At 41.4% G+C, this 20,934-nt stretch overlaps 1 protein-coding gene across 1 annotated transcript in view; it reads right to left on the bottom strand.

Annotated features, from left to right (window-relative positions):
• pdzd7a (PDZ domain containing 7a) overlaps positions 1-20,934 on the bottom strand; it is a 90,090-nt gene that overhangs the window by 31,783 nt on the left and 37,373 nt on the right. Inside the window, exons 9-12 of the mRNA XM_080205883.1 lie at positions 20,402-20,581; positions 14,530-14,690; positions 10,464-10,555; positions 5,155-5,246 (exon numbers count right to left, since the gene is read on the bottom strand). Coding sequence (XP_080062009.1) covers positions 5,155-5,246; positions 10,464-10,555; positions 14,530-14,690; positions 20,402-20,581 — 525 coding nt within the window. The remainder of the gene's footprint in view (positions 1-5,154; positions 5,247-10,463; positions 10,556-14,529; positions 14,691-20,401; positions 20,582-20,934) is intronic.

The following is a 20,934-nucleotide window of genomic DNA, read 5'->3' as shown; positions in this document are numbered from 1 at the left end:
ATTGTGCACAGATTGTCCTAAAACCTAAAATTGTTGAGCTTTGCCTCCATTTTAACAACCCCAACATTCACCAGCACTTTCATTTTTTTTAAAACCATGGAAATAACAATAAAAGATGTCTGTAAATATTTTTAACGGATTAAGGAAAATCCTTGTAGTTCTCATTAGAACTTGTTCCAGGGTTATAAAGAATTTCAGATACTAAATATGAAGACTATTATCTTAAAAAAATAAGTTTCAATAAAATTCAATTTTAAAGAACGCAATAGAACTACCTACATAAACCTCAACTCACTTGTAATATTTCCTGTACACCAGTTAGGTAGATAACAACAGTAACATTTATTTACATATAACCATCACATAAGGGCTGCAGCCTCATGGCCGTCAGTCAACTTCTAAGAAAGTTCTGGAACAGAAACCCATGGTCATCAGGGTGATCCCCCCACACAGCTCCCCAATTGGTTCCTTGGGACATGTGATCTTTATTCTGTAAATGGATCCTTAAAGGGACAATCATCACTATTGTCTGACTCCATATCCTCTTATACAAATGTCAATATTCAATTTACACAGTCGAAGGTAATTAAACATTAAGTACATGAATAGGGACGGAATTGAGGGATACGGACCAAATAAGGAGAGAAGGTTTTATTTTTAGTTGTATTAAACTGCTTTTGTAGCACAGTGGGCTGGGAGACTTGCACCAGAAATCAGCACAGAGCTGCATAATTTATTTAAATTCTCATTTTAATACAATTTAAATCCAATTAGCGGGCCCGGGACTGAAGCCTCCGGACCCACTAGTGTCTCCCCCCCACCGACTCCAGCAAGATTTAATATAGCTCCCCACATGCAGGGAGCTAGTGGCCTGACCCCGCTGGATTGAATGGGGCCATCGAGGCCACCTAGATGGTCTACATGTTTCCGGATGATCCTTCTTTTTACGCCCACTTGGTAAGACATGGGTCCAGTTTTAGAACAAAGAACAAAGAAAAGTATAGCACGGGAACAGGCCCTTCGGCTCTCCACGCCTGTGTCGATCATGATGCCCTAAGTGAAATAAAAATAAAACCTTCTCTCCTTATTCAATCCGTAACCCTCTATTCCCTCCCTATTCACGTACCACCCAGTTCCTCTTAAATGTTGCTAATGTGCCTGCTTCCACCACCTCCTTTGGCAGCGTGTTCCAGTCATCCATCTGTATGAAAAACTTTCCCTGCACTTTCTCCCTTAAACTTTCCCCGTCTCACCTTAAACTTGTGCCTCCTTTTAATTAACACTTCCATCTTTGGGAAAAAGCTTCTGACTATCCAGTTTGTTTATGCCTCTCATAATTTTGCAGATCTTTTGGATGCAACGATTCCAGGGACTTCCAAAATTCCTCACAAAGATGGCTTGATTCATTGAAAATGATCTTATTAACTTACATGAATCAAGGTTTGTCTTCTGACTGCTTTGGCTGGCTTCTATCCTTCCTGGAAAATTTGGAAACATGAGGCTCAGTCTCGTCCTGAGATGACGGTTCAGTGACTGCTGATAAGATTCCTGTTGTTTCATGTGGAGGTGGTTCTGTAGCCCAGAAGGAATTGCCTCTTTAGGCCAGGCTAAAGGTTTGGATGGCTCACTCAGCTAGTCCGTTGGATACTTGGTGATAAGGTGCAGTACTAATGCGCCTGATACCATTAAGAGCAGTGAATTTCTGAAACTTAGCACTGGTCCATTATCATGGCTGGATTGTTACCATCATTCACGCCAGTGGGATTTTCCCATCTCACTGTAGTTAACAGAGATTTGGCTGGGCGCCAAATGCTCCAGCCTTGCTGCAGCAGGACAGTGATGTGAATGGTTGATAAGATCATGTCCTATGACTTTAAGTATTCCGTGGGTGGAAAAACATTGGTATAATTTCTCAACTGTAATGTGTGATGTCGGAGACTTTACCTCAAACATTCCACTAACAAGAAGTAAAAACATGGATGGGGCGGGGTGGGGGAGTCTTATCAAAAAAAGGCAGTATTATTTCCAGTGAGAAACACACCAGTTTTCTCTCCAGATCTAACAACATTCTGGCGCGATTTTACATCATGTTACGCCTGTTTTTGGGCATGAAAACTTGGTAAAGTCGGGTGTGAGGTGAGTAGCACAATCCGTGCCCGCCTCTGCGCCAGTTATCCCTTTACCAAGGCCTGAAAATGGCCGTGATAGCATGCATTTAAATTGACTTAATGGGCTGCACGTCCAACCTTACCGGCAGTTCTCCCATTATCACGTGTTTGCCCATCCAGATTCGGCGCAAAACAGACATGCTATACAAAAATCCGATTTGGGTGCTCTAGCTAGTGAGGGGGTAAGTGCTGAGCGTCCAATGACACTCTGCTTGAGATCGGTGAGGCGGGGGGAGGGGGTCTGACGGCTCTCTGCTTGAGATCAGTGAGGAGGGAGGTGGGATCCGCTGCCACTCTGCCTGTGATCAGTGAGGGGGAAGAGGGGTGTCTGCTGCCCCTTTGCCTGAGATCAGTAAAGGGGAAGGGGAGGGTCCGCTGCCATTCTGCCTCAGATCAGGTGGGGGGTGGGGGGGGAGGAGGAAGGGGCGTCCACTGCTATTCTGCCTGAGATCGATGGGGGGAAAGCGGAAAGGAGCCGCGATCGGTCTGTGTGGTAGGTGGGTGGGGGGAATAAGGGAGTCAGTAATGTTGTGAGGTTGGGGCTATGTCTGTGAGGGCCAGGGGGAGGCATTATCCAGCCCAGGAGCAATGTGGTGGGGAGCTGCATTCTATCATTTTTTTTGTCTGCTCGTGCGCAGTTGAAGGCACTGATCAGAGCTGCGGTATTTTGGGCACTTTAAACCCCACCCAAAGGCTTATTCAGTGTGAAATTGCTGATATTTTTTCCAGTAGAGAGCTTATGGGGCACCTCAGAACAGGTCTAAAAGTCTGATCTGAAACTTTCCCAGTTTCAAGTCCACCCAGCACTAAGAATCAAAATGGTAAAATAAGGTCCTCAGTCTAGAAAATCAAGGGGTGTGTTTCACCCAATTGTGCAGGGGGCAGGCCTCAACATGCCTCAACACAGTTAATGGTAGAGTGTTGGGGAGAGTTACAGAACAAAGAGATCAAGCGGTACATGTTCATAGCTCCTTGAAAGTGGAGTCACAGGTTTTATCGAACAGAATATTGAATATTGAGGAGTTGGAATGTCTTTTTGAAGTCCTACAAGACATTGGTAAGGCCACACTTGGAATAGTGTGCAATTCTGGTCACCCTATTATGGAAAGGATAAACTAGAAAGAGTGCAGAAAAGATTTACTAGGATGCTACAAGGACTTGATGGATTGAGTTATAAGGAGAGACTGGGTAGACTGGGAGTTTTTCCTCTGGAGCATCGGAGGCTGAGAGGTGATATTATAGAGGTCTATAAAATAATGAGGGGCACAGATCAGCTAGATAGTCAATATCTTTTCCCAAACATAGGGAAGTCTAAAATTATACGGCATGGGTTTAAGATGAGAGGGGAGAGATACAAAAGTGTCCAGAGGGGCAATTTTTTCACACAGAGGGTGGTGAGCGTCTGGAACAAGCTTCCAGAGGTAGTAGTAGAGGCGGATACAATTTTGTCTTTTAAAAAGTATTTATATAGTTACAAGGGTAAGATGCGTACAGAGGGATATCAGCTAAATGTGTGCAATTGGGGCTAGCTTAGGGGTTAAAAAAAAAGTGGCATGGACAAGTTTTCATGCTGTAAATCTCTATGACCCTAATACTCTATGCTGTCAAAACCCAGATGCACTGAGATCGGGACACCATATTTAAAGGATGCCCTGAAAACCAGGAATAAACCTCCCCCACAGCCCACCACTGAGGTCTCAGACGCTCTCCATTCCACCCAAGATCAGAATCGGGCACCTCACTGCCACCTTCCCCTCCCCACCCACGATCATCAACCTCTTCCACCCTTCTTCCTGATGATTAGCCCCTTCTGCACACACACCTTTACAATCAGAACCAGCACCCACCCATTGCACCCGCCATCCCCAGTATCCCCTTCTCCTTCATCTGCTCCCAGTTCAGAACCAAATCTTAACCAAACCCCCCACTCTGCACCATAAGGCTCCCACTGGAGCCTGCTCCTTGACGGAAATTGGCACTGCTAGGTTGACACTACCAGGTTGGCATGGGCAGGATGCCAATCTGGCAGTGGTGCCTGTGCCAAGGTCATTGACAGGGGACAGTGCCAGGCCATTGACTGGCCGTGTCCCTTTACCCCAGGGAGATCGCCCATGACAAGTTCACATATAGGGTAGTAAACTGTTGAATATCTAGTGAGGGGGTGAGTCTCAGAGGGAGTGCTCACTAATGACTTGTTAATGTATTAAAATGTGCCTCCTGGGTCCCACAGCATGTTTCACGCTATTCCACTGGCGAGGGGGCTGGAAAATTGGAACTCGGAAACTTGTCAGCACGAATTGTGCTTTCCAGATTTTGAACGCCTCTAACTTTAGGCACAGGAGGAGGGGATGTAATCTAAACAAATGTTGCATCCCAGTTACGTTATTTAACATTTTAACTGCAGGTCCTACTGTATCTGGTTCACCAGCAACAATTTAAAGCTCTGGGCGCAGATAAATCTCTTTCCTGGTTCCATGAGGACAGCTTGGGCGTTATCTGATTTAGGGCTTTCCCACTCCCCGATTGCCAACCACCAGAACTTGCACTTGCTAGCTGGGAATGTTTCCATATGCATAGTCACCACTGCTCTTCGACTCCACCATTTTTGAATGTTGCCCACCCAAGGTAAAATAATTCATGTTGGCTTCAGGTGGGTGTCAGAGTCCGAGCTTGTAGATTAGGCCCTAACATTAAAATCTCTTGGCCTTGTGGTCCAGAAGAGTGGAGACTACACTTACTTTGGATCCTCCTGATGACTGCTCCATGTTTAAAATTAGCCTTTTGAATTAATTGACTGCTTCAGTTCATCATCCCTAACTACAAAGTATGGAAGATAGCAATAATTTACATTTTCCTGTGTTATTTTTATTCAAAGCAAAGCCCTTGTCACCTGATAACACATCATTCAAAATATTTCAGCTAATTTGCTTACTCTAATTACTCATTTCTCACAACATTTTTCATCACTCTTGTACAACTCTCCCACCTGCTCTGTTTTTCAGAATATCATATGCTTCCAGTTCATAAGGCATCACCATGCTGTCAAACCTGCCCAGGTCGGTTGGTCCAACGATGGCCCTTTAGGAACAAGACAGATGAAATGAAACAATGCTTTACCGAAACAAATTATAAATAAATGCTCCAATGGAACCACAGAATCCTTACAGTGTAGAAGGAGGCCATTCGGCCCATCAAGTCTGCAGAGTCTCTCTGAAACAGTATTTGCTGTGAGGCAGGAGTGCTAACTACTGTGCCACTGTGCCCAGAGTTTTGTTACATTGTGGTGAAAATTCTGTAAATGGCTTGAAATTCTGAAACCCAGCCCTGAACAAAGCATTTGCTAATTTCGCAGAGGTAGGATAAAATTCAGTTAGCATTTGGGCCTTCATGGTCTACGGAGGGAGCCAGACTTTTAAACCACCAGTTGTATCCAATGCAGTGGATATTTGATAGGCCAGGAGTGTGAAACTTCATCTGTGCAGATTAGGCCAGGTGACAGGAGGTTTAAACTTGCCGGATTCATTTGGATAAACAGGGTACCTCATTGGAGAGGTAAGGCATCCCTTGGAAGAGATCAAGCAGCCTTTGGGTGAGGTAAGGTGTATTTTGGGATTGTTAAAAGTAAACATGATTGAGCCTAAAAAAATGCATAAATCCATTGGAAATGTTGAAGCTGTCAAGGAACTATCATGCTGTCAATGAACTGTCAAAAGGATATTAGGTAAGTTGGCATTGAAGGAAAAGGGGTGGTAGGTGGAGAGCATGGGTTGGCATGAGTTGTACTAAGTTGGCTGAGGGACTATAAATGGCCGTGGCTGGTATAAGAGTTATGAGTGACCATGAGGGTGGCCAGAGGAGCACGAGTTGACACAAGGGATAAGGGGCCATGGGGGCAGACATGAGCCGATGTAGGTTGGCATGGGTAATGTGTTTGGCGGGGTGAGGTTTCTTGTTGTAATCTTTTGAAAAATATCTTAAGCAGAGTGCCAAAGCACAGAAGTATGCCTTCTGCCCATCTCACCTCCATATCCGGCAGAGTTTGCACTCATTTGGAAACGACAGGCCTGACTTCTAATCTAGCCCACTCCCAGAATGAAAATTCCAACTGGGGTGGAACTAACCTGGAAGTGGAAATCTCGGCCTCAGGCTCAGATTGAGATGCAGCTGCTATTTTAATAAACAGAGTGTATAAGGAGCCATGAATAATAATGAATGAATATTATTAGATCAGATTTCCCACATGGCTTAGATGGTAGTTTCAAACATGTTTGAGAGGTCATCTGAAATTTAGGATGAAGTTTTGCTACTAATAATTGCTCTAAGTTATCAATTCACTAATGGATTTTCAACTCAAACGCAAACAGAAATGTGGAGTCAGACAAGCATTTAATTTAAAAAATCCTTCTTTGACACCATCAGAGTTCCTGAGAGATTTCAGGTTCAGAATGCCTGTTTGGGAAGATAGAATACAGTAAGAAGTCTCACAATACCAGATTAAAGTCCGACAGGTTGATTTGGTAGCAAACACCACTAGCTTTTGGGCCTCTGACCCTTCGTCAGGTGAATGGAGAGTTCTGATCACAAACAGGGGATGTAAAGACACATACTCAGTTTACAGAATACTGATTAGAATGTGAGTTTTTACAGCTAATCAAGGTGCAGACAATGTGAGTGGAGATAGCATCAAGCATAGGTTAAAGAGATGTGTATTGTCTCCAGACAGGAAAGTTAGTGAGATTTTGCAAACCCAGGCAAGTCATGGGGGTTACAAATAGTGTGACATGAACCCAAGATCCCGATTGAGGCCGTCCTCATGTGTGCAGAGCTTGGCTATCAGTTTCTGCTCAGCGACTCTGTGCTGTCGTGTGTCGTGAAGGCTGCCTTGGAGAACGCTTACCCGAAGATCAGAGGCCGAATGCCCGTGACCGCTGAAGTGTTCGCCAATAGGAAGAGAACAGTCTTGCCTGGTGATTGTCAAGCAGTGTTCATTCAACTGTTGTCGTAGCGTCTGCATGGTCTCCCCAATGTACCATGTCTTGGGACATCCTTTCCTGCAGCGTATCAAGTAGACAACATTGGCCGAGTTGCAAGAGTATGTACCATGTATCTGGTGGATGGTGTTCTCATGTGAGGTGATGGCATCTGTGTCAGTGATCCAGCATGTCTTGCAGAGGTTGCTGTGACAGGGTTGTGTGGTGTCATGGTCACTGTTCTCCTGAAGGCTGGGTAGTTTGCTGCGGACGAGGGTCTGTTTGAGGTTGTGCGGTTGTTTGAAGGCAAGAAGTGGGGGTGTGGGGATGGCCTTGGCGAGATGTTCGTCTTCATCAATGACATGTTGAAGACTCCGGAGAAAACGTCGTAGCTTCTCCACTCCGGGGAAGTACTGGATGACGAAGGGTACTCTGTCCACTGCGTCCTGTGTTTGTCTTCTAAGGAGGTTGGTGCGATTTTTGGCTGTGGCATGTCGGAACTGTCGATCGATGAGTCGAGTGCCATATCCTGTTCTTATGAGGGCATCTTTCAGCGTCTGGATGATAGAAGACAGGTTTCATGGGCTGCAGGTTTCTCTGGGTTGGATTTTAACCTCACTCATTGGCAGGTTTGAAGGTGGGAAGGGCATGTAAAACCCAGCTGTTGGCCTTCCCGCTACCAATCCGTCCACCCTGAACCTCTGAAGCAGTTAGGAAGCTGCCTGATCCCCACCTGGCCTTGAGCTGATTGAGATCTTTTGTGGCTAATGAACGGCATCAATCAGTGCTCTATAAAATGGTATCTTAATTGTACAACACAAAGTTACTGGGTAAAGGCTCTTTCACATTAAAGAAAATAATGAAAGCACTTTGCTTAAGCAATGATAGCCTGCTAGATTTTATCTTTTTTTTCAAAAAAAACCACTTGTTCAGTTTAATATTTTGTAAGGCACCAGAGGGAGGTTTCTGTATTTAAAGTTATCTGAAATGCAGTATCAAGGTTAAAACATTTTCTTTAATAAGATGACAATTTCAATGCAAGACTAGACTAATACAAAGAAGCTTTTTGTAAAGCTGGTCTTATGGGAATTATACACAACTGTAATTACCACAGTGTTTTCATAAATTGGTTTTTATTTTTTTCCACAAAGGACACATGTCTAATCAACTCTTGATGACTATTTTTTCAAAAGATTCAAGACTAATAATTTTCATGTTTATGCAAATACAACTTATTCAAAATAAGCCATTAGGTGGGGTACATTGACATGAGAACTGTTTAAATATTTGATACAGCTACAAATTAGTGGAAGAATTTACTCATAACAGTGTAGCCCTTGTGTGAGCAGTAGCACTTTTACCTGAATCATAACGTTGTGGGATCTATCTCCACTCCAGAGACTTGTGCACAGAATCTCGGGATCTCGGGGGGGGCGGGGGGGGGGGGAATTGGTGGAGTGATATTTCGGGCCCTTCCCGCCAATATGATCTTCTGGTCTCATCAAAGACGATCCAATGACAGGTTCTCTGGTGGAGGGTCAGGTGAGCAAAGCAAATGGCTGTTGACTTTGGCAGGACCAGAAGATCAAGCTGACGGCCAATGATGGGCTGCCTCCACCGTCGTAAACCCATCAGGAATGAATCCAAACCTAGGCTGACACTCCTAAGGGAGTGCTGCACTTTTGAAAGCATTATCTTTTGGATGAAACACAAACCAAAGCCATCACCTTCCCTCTTAGATATGAGTAAAAGGTTCCATGTACAATTTGAAGAATAGCAATGGGGTTTCCCCTGCCCACTCCATCTCCTGACCAACATTTATCCCTCAATCATCACTAAGACAAATTGGTTATCATGTCTCCCTGCATTACTAGAATAAATATACCACCATAATTCATTGCTGTGAAAAACTCTGGAACATCCTAAGGTTTTGAAAGATTCTCTGTCAACCCAAGTTCCTTCCTTAAAGTGTCTTCTGCACTAACCCCCAAAAGCCATTCTCCTCTTTGGTCAAAATGACCACAAGGATATCATTATTTTGTTTTTTTATGATGTCAAATGTAAATACACAAATAAACTAAAACTCCATTGGAACAAAATGGTAATTACTGAATTTGTAAAATTAAATCTTTTGACATTTACAAAGTGTAAGTTCTTCTCAGGCACAAGAAAAGCTATTCACACAATTCAAATGTAAGAACATAACTGAAACTGATATGCTGTGCAACATCAAATTTTTTCTAGAAAATCATCATAAATATTGTGGAAGTTTCCTTCTACCAATCTATGAATAGCTGTTAAATTTGTGTGTTTCACCCATACAGATGGATATATTAGTGCTCCTTTAGAACTTACGAGAGATGTTTAAGTATTTCCTGATCCACATCTTCACCTTGCCTCACATTTCACCATTCTGCCCTATGAGATCACATCCTGAAGGCTTGCACACTTACCCAAGTACCAATGGGCATACACATTTCCACAGGCTACCTCTCATCTGTTCCCAGCAGGAAGCTGGCAAGCAGCATGCACTGAGGCCTAATGGTTACATTTTGCCACAGGTGCGTGGGCAGGCATTTAGCCACAACTTGTAATTTCCTGCTGGAAACCTGCTGCGTTTTCAACTACTGTGAGTTCACAACCTCAGTTATAGTGAGAGAAGATGGTCAGACACCAGGCACTTTCACATTGCAAGAGGGACAAATACAATGATTAGTACTCTGGTTTGTGCAGCTCCTAGGAACCAGTTATAGAATTTTCTTAGGCATTGCATGATGTATAGTGTGGGGAGATAGAAGGAGGGATAAGGGAAGGCTTGCATTTATGAAATATCTTGGTCAGAAACAGTGCAAATTGCTTCACAAACTATGACTATAAAGTGCAGCAACTGTTATCATGTAGGCAAATGAAGGGAAAGAAAAAAGATCTATTTCCTTTCCTATAACCATGGAGATTAAAGTCAACTGTAACATTACAGCACTGCAATTTTACTTTAACAAAATTATATCCCTCAGTTATAATGACTGTAATCACCCATAATCACATGTGAAATTGAGAGTGTAAATCTTATCCAATCACTACCTGGAATGATGACACACTGCTGCATCAGCACACTGTTATATTCTATATAATCAGTTATTATCACTAATTTACAAACGTTTCAACAATTTAACATAGAGACATTTTATGAGTTCAGTTTATAATGGTTCGCCTTTTTGCAAGCAAATAATTATTTAATATCATTGTCCTCTATTAACTATAATAGTGGCATTACAATGTTGCAGAATTATTGGGGCACAATCGTACATGGCAGTACTTTTCTTACCGGATCTCTCTCAATATTAGCAGTTTCTCTGGTTTATCTAATATAGAAAGTAGTGGCCGCACCAGGTCTTCCACTCCACCACCTAAAACAAACTACAAACAACACAGACAATCAAAATTTAATTAAAACACAAAATATTCATCCAATAATATAACCGCAAGGTTATATTGCATAGATAGAAATTAAACACACAAACACATACTAATATAGGAGAAGGATGCCACTCGGCCCCTCAAGCCTGCTCCGCCGTTCAATAAGAGCATGGTTGATCTGAGTGTAACATCAACCTGACATTCCTGCCTACTCCTATAACCTTTCACCTCCCTGTTAATCTAAAACCTATCTAGCTTTGCCTTTAAAATATTCAAAGACTCTGCTTTCACTGTCTTTGGAGGAACAGAATTCCAGATACTCATGATCCTCTGAGAGAAAAAGATTCTCATTATCTCCATCTCAAATGAATGACTCCTTATTTCCCACCCCCCCACTTCTAGATTCACTGAAGAGAAAACTTCCGCTCCGCATCCACCCTGTCAATATCTCTTAGGATCTTAAAGATTGTGATCAAGTGGCCTCTTACTCCAATAAATTGGAATGGATACAAATCTTACCTCTCTGATCTTTCCTCACAAGTCAATCCATCCATTCCTGGTATTAATCTAGTAAATCTTCTCTGAACTGCTTCCAAAGCATTTGTATCTTTCTATAGATAAGAAGATCAGTATTGTACACAATGTTTCAGATGTGGTCTCACCAGTGCCCTGTACAAATGAAGCATAATTTTCCTACTTTTGTAATCAATTCCCCTCACAATAAATGATAGCATTTTATTGATTCATGCACCCGGACACCCAGGTCCCTCTGCATCTCACAGCTCTGCCATCTGTCAACCATTTAGATACTAAGCTTCTCTTTTATTTTTCCTTCTAAAATGGACTATGTCACATTTTTCCACATTATATTCTATTTGACAGATTTTGCCCACTTGCTTATGCCATCTGTGCCCTTTTGTAGCCTCCTTACATCCTCTGCAAAATTTACTTTCTTACTTATTTTTGAGTTGTCAAATTTTGCAACTATACTTTCTGTCCCTTTATCCAAGTCATCTTTAATAAATTGTAAAAAGCTGAGGCTCCAGCATTGACCCCTGTGGCACATCACTCATCACATCCTGCTGATTAGAAAAAGATCTATTTATACCAACTCAGTTTCCCGTTAGCTAGCTAATCTTCAATCCATGCCAATATGTTACCCCCCATACCATGAGTTGTTATTTTACACAATAACTATTGCGTGGCACCTAATCAGATGGCTTTTGGAGCTCTAAGCACAGAACATTCACCGGTTCCCCTTTAACAACAGCACATTACTCCTTCAAAGAACTTCAGTAAATTGGTTAAACACGATTTCCCTTTCACAAAACCATGTTGACTTGCCCGATGGCCTTGAGATTTTCTAAGTTCTCTGCTAATAACATCTTTAATAATAGTTTCTAACATTTTCTCTATGACAGATATTGGACTAACTGGCCTGCTATCTCCTGCTTTCTCTCCGTCTGCCTTTCTGAATAAAGAAGTTACATTCGCTATCTTCCAATCTAATGGGGCCTTCACAGAATCTAGGAAATTTTGGAAAATTAAAACCAATCCCAGAATCATAGAATCCCTACAGCGCAGATGGAGGCCATTCAGCCCCAGCTCTCTGACATTCTACCCAGGCCCCCACCCTATCCTCGTAACCCTGCATATTTATTCTACTAATCCCCCTAACTTACATATCTTGGGACGCTAAGGGCCAATATGGCATGTTTAATCCACCTAACCTGCACATCTTTGGACTGGGGGGGAAACTGGAGCTCCCAGAGGAAACCCAAGCAGACTCAGGGGGAATGTGCAAACTCCATGCAGACAGTCACCCAAGGCTGGAATCAAACCCAGGTCCCTGGTGCTGTGAGGCAGCAATGCTAACCACTGTGCAGCCCCTAAATGCATCAACTACATCATTAATCACTTCTTTCAAGACCTTAGGACAAAGTGCATCTGAGCCAAGGGATTTGATAGCCTACAGACCCAACAATTAGCTTAATACCACTTCCCTAATAATTTTCCTGAGTTCCTCCCTCACTTCCATTTCCTGGTTTACAGCTATTTCTGGGATGTTACTTGTGTCCTCCATAGTGAAACCATTGTAAAATACCTGTTTAATTCAGCTGCCATAGACCAGTTTTCCATTATCAATACCACAGATGCACTTTCTACAGGACTACTGCTTACTTTATTTAACTCTTATTTAAATATCTATAAAAACTCTTACACTCCATCTTTACATTACTCACTAGCTTTCTGGTGATTTGGGACAGAAAACAGCAGAAATACTTTTTACAAAGAAGACCTTAAGGCTGCAGAATGCACTAATCAGGTTAGCAGTTAAAACAAAACCTTTATCCACCAATTTTCTCAGCTGCTCTGCCATTATAACTTGGCTGGAAGTGCAGCTGAAATCCAGTTTGTGTGTGTGTATAAACGGGGTCGCCACTTCACATCCAACTAAGTTCTGTCAGTGAAGCAAGAACAACTCTGGAATTTCAGTCTCATGTCAGCAATCACAAATAGGGTTAGATAGGTGATTCAAGGAAATTGAATAAAGGGATACAGAAACATGGTAAGTACCTGGGATTTGGGCTTCTGCTCAAATTCAGGTCAAATAGCAACACAAGCTGGTTGGCCCAGATGGACTGTTTCTGTGTTGCAATTTGTGTATTTTTATGGAGCAATGCATGAAATAATATTTTACTGCCATCTAGTGGAAGATTAAATATTAAGTGAGCAGGTAAATATTTTAATAAACATTTTAAACAACTGTTTCTCTGTGCATTAAGCATAGAAAGATACAACTCTTTACAAAATGTGTTTCTGATTTTTGCTACTCCCCTGTCCTCAGAACAAATTATTTGGAATGACTCAGGGAGTCCAACTGGAAAGGAACATAGTTTATTACACAATGCAAAGTAATACTATTACTGTAGTGTACACACACTGGTTCTTGCCTGGGACTATTCAGCAGGGCCAGTCTTGGGCCTGCCTTATAAAAGGCTCAGGTAATGAGTTCCAGCTGGACAACCGCTACCTGTTATCAGGGGAACTCATACCCAACAAGCCCTAGAGGGAGATCTATCAGTGGTTCCCATGGACCTTTGGAGGGAAGGGTAGATTAAATGTTTGTTTTGGCTTTTAGCAGAATATATAGCTATTACAAAAATATATTTAATTACAGATAGATTCCATAACATGAATGTATTTTTTCTTTAAAAATAGTGATTTCATTTTAGTAATTTACTCAACAGTGTAATGCGAAATTACAATTTCCCACTCAAACGAGTTGTGGATGCCCAGTCAATGAGTACATTTAAGATGGTGATCCATAGCCTTTTGGACACTGTACTAAACTGATTATGAATGTCTTGTGGTGGAGTATTCCCTACCTCTGTGCCAGAACCTCTGGGACTTGATGGCCAAGAAAAGTGCGTTGAAATTGTGGACAAATAGGTTGTATCAACTTGTTAATCCTTCCAACATAGATCAATGGTAGGTGCTTAGAGTGGGAGATTCCTAATTCAGGCATATGATAGAAATAAAACTAAAGCCTCTGCCAGCATTAACCATAGCTTCAGACTATAACATAAATGTAACAGTGCATCTTGCCACAGCAGCTTGGCCTCCTTCGGTGGCCAGTGCAGATCAGATTGATGCCAATGATTCAATCCCTGTTCTGGCTGGGTGGATTTGGGACGTGCCACTTCGCTCCACACATGGTGAAAGTTGTGGTATTGTGGCTTGGACTTGCCTTCAGGAGAGAACTGAAGAAGAACAACAACTTAACTAAATGATATAAGATATAAACGCCACGATTGTTGTAAATGTTAGAGCAGATAGGATGGGCTGAATGGTCTATTCCTACTCATATTTCCAATGGTCTCATTACTGATGTTATACTTGCAATTAGCAGAATGTTTGTTTCTGTAGTTGGTGTTTGTAGTGAATGAAAATACTATATATGAGGGAAATACCTGCTTACAGTGACGTAAAACTGCATTTACTTCATCTTGATTCAGAAGTTTCCTGGCAATGGTTTCAATCACAGCTAGGACATGGCTATACGATTCTGTTGTTGAGAAGTCAGGCTGATCTTTTTGAGAACCCAAGATGTTAAAGCGATTACTTTCTTTATCTTAAATCAAAGGTAAGCAAAAAAATCAAAATTGCATTAATTATTTTACCGATAAAGAAAAAGACCATAGTTGAAAGAAAAACAGGTACTAGAATCATTCAATAATGACTTGAATGGAATCATGCTGTACATTTAATCAATATAATTATTGATACCCAGTGAGAAACACACAATGACAAGTAACGCTGTTAAAATACACACAAAGATTCTTGTCAAGTAAAGCAATTGTTGTTCAAAAGACTTTTTAAAAGATGTAATGAGAACTGAAATCCAATATTTTCAAAATCATTATTAAATAATGCAGATAAACAGATTTTCACGTTGCTGCAAGTGCTTTTGCATTTTCCAGTTCAAACAATAATAAAAAATAGAAGATTTCAACAGTTCAAGCATTCAAAAACACGGTATGCTTTACATGAAAATAGAAGTAGGTACAACTCAAATCTGTCTTCAACTACCAAGCATTCTCAGGCAGGCAGAATGCAAATATTTACCCCGCTTATGACTTCTGATGACAAATTTTGGAACAGCAGTTACTGTAATAGAAAGAATGATAAATAAAACAGCTCTCTCTTTACAAGTGTACATTAACTCACTAAGAACAATCACTGGCATCGCTACTTTCTAGCAGTTAGTCTTAATATTTATGAAGACAAATTCTGACAGCAGGCCACTCAATAATAGTACTATTTTTAATAACATAAGGTCATAATAGTACTATTAACAATATAAGGTCATAATTTATTTTAATACAAGTTTAAAAGTAGTATTTTCTCATGGATTTCAGAGATATAGGACAGGATTCTCCAATCTTGTGTGTTCAGGGGTGGCACAGTCACCATGCCTCACAGTGCCAGGGAACTGGGTTCAATTTCTGGCTTGGGTGACTGTCTGTGCAGAGTCTGCATGTTTGCTCCGTGTCTGCGTAGGTTTTTTTCCGGTGCTCTGGTTTCTTTCCATAGTCCGAAAGATGTGCCAGTTAGGTGCACTGTCCATGTTAAATTCCACCTCAGTGTACCCCCACAGGTGCCAGAGTGTGGTGAATAGGGAAATTTCACAGTGACTGCATTGCAGTGTTAATGTAAGTCTACTTGTGACACTAATAAATGAACTTTTAAAACTTTGCCCACCCCACTGTCAGTGAGAATGGAGAATTTGGCACTCAGTCAAAACTCAGCTCACTGCAGTGGCACCAGAGAATCACGGCCGCGAAAGAGGTCAGAGGTTTTTGGCGGTAGTCATTGGGGATTCTCTACAAAGTACTATATACTCGTGTATAAGTTGAGTTTCTGAAACTAAGGTTTCAGCCAAAAGGTTTGGATTCTCTAGTCCCACTGCTATGAATGGAGATTTAGTTGGCCAAATTCTCTGTTCTCACTGGCAGCAGTGGTGGGGCATGCGAGACCGGAGAATTCCAGCCTATATCATTGCTCCTTTGTACTGCCACTAAGTCAAAATCCTAGAACAGCACTATGGGTCGATTGACAACACATGGACTGCAGCGGTTCAACATGACAACTCACCACTATCTTCTCAAAGGCAAGTAGTACTTAAAGTTAAGGTTTATTTATTAGTCACAAGTAAGGCTTACATTAACACTGCAATTCAGTTACTGTGAAATTCCCCTACTCACCACACTCTGGCACCTGTTTGGTGTTGTGAAGCAGCAGTGCTAACCAGTATGCCACCATGCATCCCCTACAGTGGTTAGTACTGCTGCCTCACAGCACCAGGGACTCAGGTTCAATTACGGGTTTGACTCATTGTGTGAACTCAGCACAGGCATTCTCCATGCATTTGCATGGATTTCTCCGGACGCTCCGGTTTCCTCCCACAGTCCAAAAGACATGCTGTTTAGGTGAATTGGCCACGCTAAATTCTCCCTCAGTGTTTCCAAACAGATGCTGAATTGTGGTGACTAGGGGATTTTCACAGTAACTTCATTGCAGTGTTAATGCAAAAGTGTTACCTGTGAATAATAAATAAACTTCACTTTGATGGATAATGAATGCTGGCCTAACCAGCGGTGCCCATAACCAATGAACAGGTAAATAATTAAAAAATAGAATAACAACTTTCGGGAGACAGACATTAATTTTTGTCCATAAAATTCATCAAAAACAAAAGCCAGTTATACAAATATATTAGATTTCTCCCTGTTCTTTACTCTCCTCCGTCATCATATTGTTGGCATGGGTGGGTGGGTAGGAGTTAGCAGGCCATTTTTTTAAACTCAAGTAGCTAATAAACAAGAAGGGAGGGAAGTTTTAGGACAGAAGCTGCTCTCAGCATTTTGGAGCACCCCACAACTCCCTCCCACTGCCCTCTGTTCCTTCCCCGCTGGCCAAAAAACATGTGTCTCCTGCTCAGCTCACCTCCCTCCCTAGGCTGCTTGTTCCACCCTCCACCCTGCTTTAAAAGCAAGTGACTTATTTGGCTCTGGAATCCATTAAAGTTCTGCATAGGTCTGCTTGCAGTCCCAACAATACCCATGACTGAGTTCTGCCCCGTTGGGGCTGCGGTAGCACAATGCCCAGTCTGATAGGCTGGTAGCTCTCGATGACGGGACTTACTCCCACTGAGGTCCCACTGTTAGCCTGCTTAACCTGCTGGCATCAGGGTGGGCTTTATTTTAGGCACATCAACTGATGGCCAACCCTTGCGTGCAATATGTCCCCCCAACCTCACTGAAATCCAGCACTTGGAAAATATTAAGATCACTCGTAATTTAGGCATTGAACAAACAAAATTAACAATAAACAAAGGCCTATAGAAAACTGGAATCTCTTCAGATAAAAGTGCAAAAATGCTAGGATTTTTAAAGCTGGGAATTTCCATTGCTATTTAGCTGAATTACCAGCAAGTTCATTGAAAGGAGAGAGAAGAGATTCCAGCTGTCTCCTATTGCTAGGTCTTCAGTACATTATTATTTCTGATTCACATGTAAAATAAATTATCTCATCACAAAGTGCTTTACAAACAATAAACTGCTCTGAACAGTAGCTGTTATTGTTAGGTGGACAAACTGTGCACTCAGTTTGAAAGCTGTGAAGCCCAATAAACAACAATGATATAAATGACCAATTACTTAGCTTTTTTTTGTACTGACTGTGAGAGGAATGTTGAATAGGAGACCAGTACAATTTCCTGGCCTCCTTCAAATAGGAATCATTCAGCCAACAGTCAATGCCTTGATTTAATGCCTCATTTCAAGAATGAGTAACAAGTCTCAAGTCATGCATCACCCCTGTACTTGTCAACCTACAATGGCTCCCAATCTGACAACATTTTTCAAAATTCGCACTGTGGTTTTCAAATTCTTCCGCTGCTGCACGCCTCAGTATCTCTGGATACTTCATCAGACCTGACATTGCTCCATCATTTTTGGCTGGATACTGAGGCCCTAATGTCCTGTATTCTCTACCTGTTAAGCTTTTTGAAAACCTAACCTTCTGTCAAAATGTAGGAGGTCTTATAGCATAGGGGGAAGCTTCCCTGCCTCTAGGATCGAATCCCATCCCTGGGCTTGATGGCCAAGGGAAGTGCATTCATAAAATGGCCAACAGGTTGAGTATCAACATTCAAAATCCTTCTAACGCATGCTAATGGTAGACAGTCAGAGCGGAAGACACTGCTGGTAAGCTATACTTGATGCTACAAGCCTCTGACGACAGGCTAGTGACGTGTTCCAGGAAAAAGCTTACTACGAGAAATAACAAAAGTCTGCCTCGTGCATCACTTGGTGTGGGAAAAGAAACAACAACAGTCTGTCTCATGTCTCCTTATGTGGCTTGTTGTCAAAATTTAATCTGATAATGCTCCTGTGAAATGTCTTGGGATGTTTCACTATATTAAAAGAGCTTTATAAATTCAATTTGTTCTTGATGCTGTCTCTTGCAGTGAACATTCCTTCAGTACTGCATTGGAGTATCAGTTTCGGCTGTAATTGTCTCAAGGCCACTGTGGGCCTTCAACCCACACCTTCCTGACTGAGTGATGAAAATGCTTCAATTGACTGAAGCGGGCAACATATGATGGTATTTCAGTTTGAAGTTTGGGAAAGTTTAAAATCAGTCTCATACAGCCTGGAGGAGGTAATCACAAGTTTCAACCTGTGAAAGCCAGAAAAGAAGTGGGTAGTCAGGCAGAGAGATAATTACATGCTTTGTATACTGGAATGTTTAAGAGTAATGTCACTTAGCTTAATTACCCATCTCAAGAAATTAGAATATGCAGGAAGGAATTTACTAATCTAAGGGGAAAATAACTACATGATTAACTAAAACAAGTTTCAGCATGTGTGCATATGACTTGCCTACAGAAGAAATAGTTGCACTATGCGCCAGTGTATTCTCTGCTCTTCTTAATTGTCATATTCATTAATAGGGGAGGTGATGGTATTATCGCTGGACTATTAATCCAGAAACTCAGCTAATACTGGGAACCTGGGTTTGAAGCTTGTCACGGCAGATGGTGGAAATTGAATTAAAAGAAAAATGTCTGGAATTAGGAATCTACTAATGACCATAAAACCATTATGATTGTTGGAAAAACCCATCTGCATCACAAATCTTCCTTAGGGAAGAAAATCTACCATGCTTACCTGGTCTAGCCTACATGTGACTCCAGAGCCACAGCAATGTGGTTGATCTCAACAAGGGCAACTAGGGATGGACAATAAATGCTGGCCAGCCAGTGACACCCATGTCCGATGAATGAATTAAAAAAATTATTATTTATTATTGGGCATTTGATTTGCACCCAAGAAATTTAAAAATCAGCTACTGAATGAAAAGACTATTACCGAGAGTTCTGCTAAGGCTTTTAGCAACATATTTTAAACATGTAAATTAGTCTTTTAAAAACTATTTCAAGATTTCCACGTTATGTATATTAGGGCATGGCCTCTTTAAGGGAATGGATCAGGTAACCCTGGGCGTAGGATGATCTGCCCAGGAACTGCCATGAGAGGGTAGTTGTTGTTTGGAGTGTGGAGTGAGTAAGACTGCAATAAATACCTGTGTTTCCTGACCCCAAACTGTTCTTGCGGATACCCCTCAGTAATAAAGAATTTAACGCTATGCTTTAAATTTGTTTAAATACATGCTCAATTTTTCATCAAAATGTGTTTTGAAACAAGAATTGCTGGGAATAAAATGAGCTCAAAAAGGATGGTAAACTTTGTTAAGGATGGCAGTGCTAAAACAAGAACAAAGATGAATTTAATCACACAGACATCAAATTTTGGCAGTCCACTTGATTTTTTTTTCCAAATATTGCAGTATGTAATACCCCAAATATTTTAATATTAAAAAAGCAAGTAGCTTTTTGAGTTTTCAAATATGTGTGGGAAATAGTAAGTTAATTTTCAAAAGCAAGGATAACCTGAGAACTGAGCATAGACCATACTTAGAAATTCAAATTAAGTTGGAGGGAATGGAACTTCATGATGAAACAAGTTCCCACCAAGTTTCCATCCCTTCCTGGCCACTTGGAGATATTCTTGGAGCAAACGGCTAGTCATTTCAGCCTGCCCCATTTTACAATGCTGTCAGTGTTGGAGATGGTACAAGTCACATATTTGCACTGAAGCTATTGACAGAGGAACATTTGCCTTTCTGTTTTAATGGCTGCATTTCATAAAGCTACATTTTCTGTCAAGTTATAATGCCATGTTGCTTCCTCAGTGAAACCTCATTAATTTTTCTTACCTTTCTCTGATTCTGATCGAGATGGAGATTTGGACCTGAGTTTTTCTTTTGGGTTTTGCTCACTTGATGGCCTGCCAGATCGAACACTTCTAAAAAATATGTTCATAAATGTTTTTGAGCGCTCCAACTTTGTTCCTTCCGCAGAATTCTTTTGCTTCGTTTTCTTTTTCTTCTTGTCCTCTAGGAAAGCGAGTTAAAGAAAAGGAAAATTTAGACCTAGGATCTACAGCTATTGATGCAAAATTGTGAAAATGTCCTCTCCATACAGAGTTTCTTTCAGTCATTGGGAGCACAAATTGGAGAATTTGCCAAGGGGGTTATTAGCCTACCAATTCACATAGTTCTCTAAACCTTTTGGACATTAAAATTAGTAACTGGGCAATCAGGACTTCCATTGCCTCAGCCTGTGATGCTTGAATGATAAATACCAGGGCTGAATATTGCAATTTCAAGGCTTGTATCGTATTTAAGGGAGGCGATGGCCTAATGGTATTATCGTTAGACTATTAATCCAGAAACTCATCTAATGTTCT

Source organism: Carcharhinus amblyrhynchos, chromosome 17 (assembly GCF_965287045.1).
Source record: "Carcharhinus amblyrhynchos chromosome 17, sCarAmb.v2.hapA, whole genome shotgun sequence".
Taxonomy (NCBI): domain Eukaryota; kingdom Metazoa; phylum Chordata; class Chondrichthyes; order Carcharhiniformes; family Carcharhinidae; genus Carcharhinus; species Carcharhinus amblyrhynchos.
Note: the sequence above shows the minus strand (reverse complement) of the source record. Positions and strands in the feature narration are given on the sequence as shown.